This window comes from Condylura cristata, unplaced genomic scaffold (assembly GCF_000260355.1).
Source record: "Condylura cristata isolate star-nosed mole 26May11 unplaced genomic scaffold, ConCri1.0 scaffold00038, whole genome shotgun sequence".
Taxonomy (NCBI): domain Eukaryota; kingdom Metazoa; phylum Chordata; class Mammalia; order Eulipotyphla; family Talpidae; genus Condylura; species Condylura cristata.
Genome location: NW_004567139.1, coordinates 1,462,258 through 1,472,426, shown reverse-complemented (window position 1 = coordinate 1,472,426; position 10,169 = coordinate 1,462,258). Strand labels below are relative to the sequence as shown.

Genomic DNA, 10,169 nt, shown 5'->3' with positions numbered 1-10,169 from the left:
GAGCTGGGGTGAAGGCCAGAGGTGGGGGAGGTAAGAGGATTCACCAGAGATAGAGAGGGAAGCAGAATAGGTGGATTTCCTGAAATCCACTGCTGAGGGGAGCAGCAGGGAGACAGGAGAGGTCTGCTGTGCCATGTGGGTCACCTCCCTGGCTGGGGATCATACTTGCTGCAGTGGATGTGGAGAGCTTTGTAATGCTGAGACACTAATCCTTTGTGCCACCAGGGTGGCCTCAAAGTTTTTTCTTAGTTCTTAATTCCTTAAACAATATCCAAAGGGAAAGGTAGAAATGTGATTGTTTATTTTTGCTTACAAATACACATTTACATGCTTATTTCTTTAAATAGTAGAACCAAAATAATAGTATAGATGCATTCCAGGAGAAAATACTGGATCTAATAGAAGGTAAAGGTAAATGTATTTTTCCATTAAACTAAATTAAAATAGGCATTATTGAGATAATATGAATAACACTAAATTCCAAAAATGATACAGTTCAATAGATTGACACCCTAACTTACCAGTACTCCTAAATTTTGGTCCTAGTTGAAATTAGCAGATATTGGGAAATCAGAATTGGGGAACTGGCTAGTGATTTCTGTCTGGCTTTGAATCCTAGCAAATTAGTGTCCTGACTTAAAAAAGAGTAGCATAGATAGCAAGGCACAGAGTTTCTCTAATTAACAATACCAACATTTTGTTGTAGCTTTTTTTAAAGATTTATTTATTTACACATACAAGAACTGGGGTACAGGCCAGGTGAGGGGGCGAGAGATTTCACTAGAGACAGAGTGGGGAGCAGAACAGGCAGATGTACTGAAGTACACAGCAGGTCGGCCAGGAGAGGTCTGCCACACCATGTGGATCACCAGAGTGCTGTGCTTTAACTCGTTGAGCCACCAGGGAGGTTCCTGTTGTAGCATTTTAAACTCCATAGGAAATCTTTATCATTCCAATGTTTTATTTAGTCAGTTTCTCCCTCCCCTACCCCAGAAGGATCTCTATTTTAAGTTACTTTTAGCTGAAAATTGAAGTGTCATTGTTGATACTAGTTTCTTATAAATTAAAATTAGATCTTTCAGAGAAGCTCTCTTATCTGTCATGGTCTTTTTTCTTTTCATGTGACTTACCTGGTTCTCATCCCATTGTTATATTACTATAACAGCTTCATTGAATAGTCTCCGTCTCTAGTCTTTCCTTTGTCTAGCCTGTCCTGAGTATGTACCTCCAATAGGAAAAATGACAGTCTACTTATAGCCATGTTCAGGAACCTAAAATGGTTTCATTACTGCTGCAGTCATTTCAAGCTTTTATTTTCTGGACTTTAAAATCTTTTATTCAATCATGAATCAGTCTTTTCTCTCCAACAATATTTACATTTATACTTAGCACAAAGGCTTTGGTTAGTCTCTAGAGCCCTTGGAAATTAGCTTACGCTCCTTAGTGTTCTTCCTGTTTGTCCTTTAAAGCCCAAATGAATTCCATACCCTCAAATTGTTGAAATTTCAAACTGTTTTCCTTGTTTTGAGCTCTAACTTCTACTCATGAACCTCTTGCAGGCTGGTGACTAAGGGCATGGGTGCATGGGTTTAGAATCTCATGCTACGACTTACTATGTAAGACTTTGGGCTTGTATAATTAACTACTTGCATTTAGTTTCTGTAGCAGTGACATAGATCCAGTATCTGTTCCTTAGAGTTATTGTAAGATATGAGACTAATTACATATCACTTAGAATAGTTGTCTGACATAGTATTAAAAATGCTTTCTTTGTAATAAAAGTGCTTTCTTTGTAATCAGTAGAAACACTTATTCTTATTTTCCTAATTAGATAGTAAGCTCTTTTAAGGCGAGGTACTAGAAATTTTGTTTCACTTTCTGGAAGCTATTTAGTTAAACCTTTTAGTTAATTTGATTTCTTTGTAGCCTGTTTTTCTGTGTGAAATCCTTAACCAGCACTTTCTTTCAACCACTAAAGAAAACCACGGGAAAGCTTTCTAAGAGAGCCCCCAGTATTTTAAGCATTCACTTTCCTGGGGTAAAAGGGCTGGTAGAGCCATAGACTTGTCTATATTAGCAGGTAACTTCTAGACTTTTTGGTAGTTTAAGCTGGGAAGTTGTGAGACGAGTAAGAAAAAAAGATGAAGATTTTGGTATTTAATGTAGAATTGATTTTAATCTTAGCTTTATGACCTCTTCATTTCTAGCTACATGTTAAACTTTTTATAAGAATAGAATACTCTTTTATAGCCAATAGTAATGTTGTGATTGATTTTTATCTTCCATATAAAAATATTCTTTAATGAAAAAAAATCTTACCATTTTTTCACAGGACTTCCTGATCCATTTGCTAAGGTGGTGGTTGATGGATCTGGACAATGCCATTCTACAGATACTGTGAAGAATACACTTGATCCAAAGTGGAATCAGCATTATGACCTGTAGGTTTAAATAGGTTTTTGAAATAAAACATTGAAACAATATCATTTGACATAATCTTTGAAAAGAATCACTTAAAATCATCTGTGGTATAATTCAGTCTTTATGGAGGGATATATAACCCAGTGGGAAGGCATTTTGGTTTACTAAGATGATTTCGAAAGATGAGGACCCTTAATAAGCCATTGAAGAACAAAAAGTGGTCAGCTCCCCCTCAAATACCACATCTCACCACCTTTTTCATTTAAGTAAAGGTATTAATTCATTTTAGGTCAATTATAAGACTAGAAGTCAGAATTGGGGTATACTCGGAGTTGTTCTTTCTTTTAAACTCTAGTTCAATTATGGTAGTGTATGTCCCTTTTAAAAAGAGTGAATGGTACTGTAAGATTTCCAGTGGGAAAATGCTTCCCCATGCTTGTTTCTGATTCCCATTCTCAAGTTAACTGTTTTCAGTAACTTTGCCTGTTTGTTCTGCTGTTTTCTTCTTTTACTAGATATTATGCTTATTTTATAGTACTTGAAGATTTTACATTTATTTTAACTTTAGATATTTTAAAATTTCCTACATAAAAAAGTTTAACTTTTATAACTGATATCTTTTATTTCCACTTCTGTAATTCCTACATGCCCTTTCTCCCAGCCTTTCTGTATAGTCATTTAAACCTTCTTGGTTAGTGTTCTTCTGTGTTTATGTTATAATGATCATGTAAATATTCATAACTGAGTTATGTCATCCTCAATGATCATATTTACTTTCTCAACTTTGTTTTGAAGTCATAACTACCTTCTCTGCTATTTGTTTAATTTTCTGTCTCATTAATTAATTCCTAAACTCCCCTACAGGACTGCTCATCGCCTGTGGACATGTTCAGACACATGGTGTCTTCCATTGACTTTATTTTATTCCCAGAGATTTGCCTCCTGTCCTCTTGCTCCAGTCTGGTCTGTGGTTCTGTGAGATTTGCTGCACATTTTTTTGGAATGTGGCTTTATCATTATGCTGGCAATTTCTTTCTGACTTTACTAGGTCCAGTGACTTATTTTTTTGTTGTTGATTTTTGTGTCTGTTTTGGTAAAATATATCTTCCATTGTCACCTTAAGAGTGGAAAGATTGGAAAAAATTCTTTGCTCTCTTGTCTGAAAATATATTTTGTCTTCTTGATTGATAATTTGAGCAGTCTTCTAGGGGAGACATCACTTTCTCTGCAAGTTTTGAGTACATTACTCTGTTGTTTTCTAGTTCTAAATCAGCACTGTTGTATCGATATATAGTGGGAGCTCATCTGTAATTTAAAATTTCTAGTAGCCACATTAAAAGTAAAAGGAAATAGGTGAATTATTAAGCTTAATAATAGATCCAGAATATGCTTATTTTATATGTAATCAATATAAAATAATCATCATCATGCTACATATATGATACACACACACACACACACACGTCCTTTAAGTCTTTTAAGTCAGGGTTTTGTTTTGTAATTACAGCCCCTCAGCTTGGACTAAGTTGTGTTTCAGGTATTTAGTGTCCATGTGGCTGTTGGTTGCCATTTTTAACAGTGCGGGTTTGGGGTGTCTTTAACAGCTTCCTGACTTCGGTATTTCATGATTATTTCTTTTTGCCACAAGATTTCAGAGTATTCTTTTAATGCTGAGGCAATGTGTTATTATTATTATTGGTGTAAACTTAGTATATCTGAAACACAGTGCTAGGTACTTAGTGAAACTTTTTAATCTGATTATGTAAATTCTTAGATATGGGAAATACATATTTTTTCACTTAAGGATGATCTCTCCTCCATTTTCTTTCTCTTTTTCCTTTTCTGAAATTCCATTTATTTGAATGTTATTTCTTCTGAATTGATATCCTGTCTTTTTTAGGAAAAAAAGTTGTAATGGAAAACTTTTAAGTTCTGGTAAAAAGTTAAAAACCACAATAAGATATCTGGGCTGTTTCCCCAACTTTATTTTCCAATATTCCTGTTGGTTGTAATTTCTTTGCACACATTTTAAGTTCACAGTCATTAGGCTTTCTGAATATCCCTCGTTAATACCTTCCTCTTTGTTTTTGGATATAGTATCTTTTCTGATAAGTTTTTTTTTTGTATTGCCTCTTCTAAAAATTCCCTTTTTTGTTAATTTGGATTTTGTTTCTGTCTTTTCTATTTGAAAGAAGGTGCTTAAATGTTGATTGTAAACTGCACACATGGGTAGAGCTGCTCATTCTACTAAAGTGATCAGGCCTGACTGACATTTCATCACAGTCATTCTTCTGTCTCTGTTACAGGGCAACCCCCAATGTAAAATAGGGTAGCTTGACCGTGGACCCTTACCCGCTTACTTTAAAGGCACTCATAATGAGGCTCAACTGTAGGCACACCCAAAAGGATTTATTTACAAAAGGAGGAAATGAAGAAAGGAATAACTCGGAGAGAAATTGGTGAATGTGTCTTACCAGTTTTGCTGAGCTGGAACCCCAAGAGCATGCTGAAAGCTGGTGAAAAACCAAGTACCCCCAAGGCCAACAGGGGTAGTTATAGACCAAACCTGGCTGCTTAACTCCACCCCCGGGTCCCAGCAGTCCTCCCTTCAGTAGTGATAGAATTATGGGATTTGTAGTCCTTGGTATCTTGGGTCTCTTTGGTCTGGGGTGGCAGTGGGGTCAATAAAACCGATTTGTGTGTTTGTTCAGTACATCTTTTTCCCCTAACATCTTTTGTCAGGGGGCTGCTATATTTTTGGATACTAGTGTTCTTGGAATTCTGTAGCGCAGTGGTGCTAAGAGACCCTCGTTTGTTAGATTAACATGCCCCTATTCCCCTGTTTTTGTTAAGTAATCTCACCTCCTTCTTCATTTGTACCTAGTGCCCCTGAGCAGAGGATGTTTCAGATAATAAACCTTTGGTTTCCTACCAGGGTTAGGAATGAACTCAGTGGAGGAAGGAGCTCAGGAGATCTTTCCATTCCTTGTAAGCATTTTTACCAGTCTTTCTGTTCCAGTTCCTCCATCACCATCAGAATATTGTGGGTTTACATTTTGGAAATATTTCAGGGGTTTGGTGGAAGGTAATAATTTTGCTTCTTGCTGTACCTCCTTGCAAGCTTAGTTTTACATTTTCTTCAGGTTGCTAATCCAGCTATCACATTATCTGCTTTTTGTCAACCTCTTTCATATTATAAACATGTTAATTGTCTTGATCCTGGCTTCCCAAGCCCTTAACCTTTTAAGTTTGTCAGTCTGTGTCACTCTTCATCAGCTTCAACTTTTCTCCAAAATGTTACACTTCATTTTACCTACAAAGACTAATCTCAGACATTCCATTAAAAACTCTCTGCCTGACATCTCACCTCCTTACTTTTAGATTATTAGCTCTAGAACCGTGTGTGCTACCCAGCTTAGCCAGTTACTTCAGTTTGACCTTCTAAACCACATGTGAACAAATGTCCTATTTCCTTCATTGTATTAAGGTACCTGGAAACCAGTAAGGATATGCTTTCTTGCATGCTCCTTGGCACTATGGATCAGTAACTGGGGTTAATACACATGTAAACAGGAATGTCTAAAAAGGTAGGGAATTGAGAGTTGTGAGACGACTTAGCTTCCCATTTTTATCACTTACTGTGTTATCAGTTAATTGTTTAATGATAATAGTTACAGCAGCAGCAACAGGAACACCTACTGTTAGAAGACTGATGTAGAAGTTTACATGATATAGTATAAGTACCTAAACCAGTAAATGTAACTTAAACTAGTAACATTTTCAAATGTTATGTGCTTTCAGTAAATGTATTTAATTTAATTTTTTTTATTTTTTAAAGATTTATTTTTTTATGCATACAAGAGCTGGGGTACGGTGAGAGGATTCACCAGAGACAGAGTTGGGAGCAGACCAGGCAGATCGAAAAGAAGTCTGCCAGGCCATGTGGGTAGCTGCCTGACCAGGAATCTAACTGGCCAGGAATCTAATTGCAGTGGCTTTGGACAGCTTCATAGTGTTGTGATTTAATCCCTTGTGTTATCAGGGAGGCCCAGACTCCTTGCTTTTCTAGTAAGACTTCTAGTCTTCTCAGTACAGTAGCCAGAGTGATCCTGCTAAAACATTTGAAATCTTGTTAATCCTTTGTCCCAAGTCTTCCCCATTGGTTTCCCATCTTGGGAAAATGCCAGATTTCATACTGTGACTGACAAGGCCATTTATGATTTGTCCCCTGTGTTGGTTAGAACAGGCTAACTGAGGCAGCAGGCAGCCCCATGTCTTCAGTGGATAATACAAAGTATACCTTGTATGTAGTCTATTTGGCTGGACCACCAATGAGACACTGTCACATAGTCATTCAGTGACATAGGATCTGCTGTTTTCAATGTATTTTCTTAAGACTGTCCTCTCTGCCTTGACAGACAACTCCGACCAGATGCTTAAGCAAGCTGTGAGACTCTAGGGAATCAAATATTTTACCATGTCTTTATATCAGACTTACCAGAAACTGATTTAATATATTTTTAAAGATATTTGGGATTACTTAGCTGCTTAATACTTTATTCCAGCTTTACAACCTGGGCATATCATGTCTTAGTTGTAGACACTTGCCAGTTAGGTCTAGTAGGTTTATTGGAAAATTGATGCATGCATGCTAAGTGATATTTTAGTAGAGATATTTTCATTTACAAGAACAGAAACAAAATTTAAATTGGCTTTGTTAAAAAAATAAAATATAGGTTTACCTAATTAAAAGTCCAGGGATGGATATACTTTAAACACAGTTGGATCCAGAGGCTCAAGTGTAAATTCTGTATCCCTCATTTAAAAGTTTTACTCCTCACATAGGTGGTTTAGGTTTTTTGTGCACTTGCTGAATTTTCTGATACTACTGCTTTACTGAATGATGCTTTATGGTCAAGGTTGCTGGACCAAAAATTTGACTTATTAAAATCATTGAAATATAGTTAGAATTCTACTGATGTCGCTGTGATATTTTTGCATGGTTTGACACCATGTTAACAATTGACTGTGGTAGAGCTTTTACATACTGGCAGGTATGTGCACGGACAAATCTAGTAACGCTTTTCCCTGCTCTGCTTGTCTGCAGGCAGTGAAGTGAAATCTGCAAGAGTCCTGCTAGCTCAAGGCCTGCATACAGGAAAGAAGCAGGGGAAAAGCGTTACAAACACCTTTTGTTCTACAACATTTTTAAACATACCAGGTATGTCAGATTTTTGGTCTGTCAGCCTTGACAATGCCCCCTGAAAATGAACTGAGTTCTTTCTGAGGTAACTTAGGTCATGCCATTGAAAGATGATTGTGATAAGATTTTTAAGATTTTTTTCCTTTTAAGATTTTTGTTCTCAAAATGAAATAGTCATTATAAATTTTCTGTTAAACACTAGCTACTAAAAGTTTTTTTTTAACTAACGAAAAGTGTTACTCCACCTGAGAAAGACAGATGTGAAAAAAGGATATTTTAGAAATTAAAAAATTTAAATTCATCCCTGTGAATTGATGTGAACCTAAAACCTATTTTGCATGTTGTAGTCATACTTTGAAACATTTGTGACTTTACACTACAAAACATAAAAAAATATATAGTACTTGTAATTGTGAAAATATTCATGTAGTAATTTTTTTTTTAGGTATATTGGAAAGTCTGATTCAGTTACAATCAGTGTATGGAATCACAAGAAGATCCATAAAAAACAAGGTGCTGGATTTCTTGGTTGTGTTCGTCTTCTTTCCAATGCCATCAACCGCCTAAAAGATACTGGTTGTGAGTAGATACTAGTACTTTAAGAAATTTACATAGATGTATGTATAGATAGACACACACACAACATACACACATATTCATAAGCATACATGTGTATGCTTTTGTGGGGAGGTAGTGGTTCCAAAACTTAAAACTTCCTGTGGCTTAAATTTCTGGTCTAAACTTATTTGTACTTAAATTTATTTATACTTAACAATAATTTTTTTTTTAAGATTAATTTTTTTATGCATACAGAACTGTGGTATAGACCAGAGGTGCAGGGGTGGTGAGAGGCTTCACCAGAGACAGAGTGGGGAGCAGAACAGGTTGACTGAGAAGTACACTGCTGAGGGGAGCAGCGGGCAGGTCAGGAGAGGTCTGCCGCGCCCTGTGGGTCACCTCCGGAGTGGGGATCAAACTCATGCGGAAGTGGCTTTCGCTTCTTAGTGCTGTGCCACCAGGGAGGGCAATAATTGTTTTTAATGCATGAAAACAATAATTGTTTTTAATGTGTATAAACTAGAACTAACTCAGAGCTGATGCTTAATTTCCAGTGAACTTATAAGTTTTAAGAATTCATTAATGGCCCTCCCTGGTGGCGCAGCGGGTTAAAGCACAGCACTGAGAATCTAAAGCTGCTTCCGCATGAGTTCGATTCCCGCCTGCCCCGGAGGTGACCACATGGCGTGGCAGACCTCTCCTGACCCGCCCACTGCTCCCCTCAGCAGTGTACTTCGTTGATCTGCCTGTTCTGCTCCCCACTCTGTCTCTGGTGAGGCCTCTCGCCACCCCTGAGCCTCTGGCCTGTACCCCAGTTCTGTATGCACAAATAAATAAATCTTTAAAAAAAAAAAAAAAGAATTCATTAATATGGGCTCTTTCTGGTGGCACAGCAGGTTGGAGTGCTGCTCTACGAAGTTAAGCCAAGCTGTGGCTACTTCAGTGCGAGCTCTGTCCCTGCCCTGGAGGTGACCCACATGGCACAGTGGACCTCTCCTGGCTCTCCCATATCTCCTCTCAGCAGTGTTCTTTGTTAATCTGTCTGTTCTTCTCCCCACTCTGTTTCTGGTGAACTCTTGCTGCCCCTGAACTTCTGGCCTGTACCCCATTTCTTTATGCATAAATAAATAAAATCTTTAATTTGGGTTTTAGTTGATTGGAATATTTGAAGATGAAAATGAAAGGGAAGTCATTATTGAATAAGAGTCATACATAACTACTGTGAAAAAAATAGTTACAGTAAGGTAAAATAATTTGAGTATAAGACAGCTGTGTTAACTGCTTAGCTATAAATAACTGAGTTTTTCACCAACTTGGACATTTGAAAGATTAGATATTGGGAGTGATTTCCATATTGGATTGACAAATTGACTTAGCATATGTATAATTGATGTAACCAGGTAACAAAGTATCTCTTTGGAAATCTTTCCATTAAACATAAATGAAATTATATTTTTCAGTAGATTTTTTTTCTTCTCCAAAAATTTTTTATGTAGCATTTCCAAAATGCAGTCATTGTGATGGGATTTTATCTAGTCATGGGATTTTTAGCTCTGATGCCTATGCTGAACACATTTATATAGAATCCAGCTAAGGAAGTTAATAAATAACTAGAGTAAATTTAGCCATGAATGTTAGCTGTATTAAGAAATGACCTTTTTTGGGCCCTCCCTGGTGGCACAGCGGGCTAAAGCACAGCACTAAGAAGCTAAGGCCACTTAAGCATGAGTTCAATCCCCGCCCACCCCAGGTGACCCACCTGGTGCGGCAGACCTCTCCTGGCCCGTCCACTGCTCCCCTCAGCAGTGTACTTTGTCAGTCGGCCTGTTCTGCTCCCCACTCTGTCTCTGGTGAAGCCTCTCACCGCCCTCACACCTCTGGCCTGTACCCCAGCTCTGTATGCACAAATAAATAAATCTTAAAAAAAAAAAGTACTGTCGTACTTCGTAGATCTGCCTGTTCTGCTCCCCACTCTGTCTCTGGTGAA

The 10,169-nt window shown here is 37.4% G+C and overlaps 1 protein-coding gene across 1 annotated transcript in view; it reads left to right on the top strand.

Moving 5' to 3' along the window:
- Positions 1-10,169, top strand: part of SMURF2 (SMAD specific E3 ubiquitin protein ligase 2) — a gene marked incomplete at its 5' end in the record, with an annotated part of 45,431 nt that overhangs the window by 2,392 nt on the left and 32,870 nt on the right. Inside the window, 2 exons of the mRNA XM_004693350.2 lie at positions 2,333-2,441; positions 8,070-8,203. Coding sequence (XP_004693407.1) covers positions 2,333-2,441; positions 8,070-8,203 — 243 coding nt within the window. The remainder of the gene's footprint in view (positions 1-2,332; positions 2,442-8,069; positions 8,204-10,169) is intronic.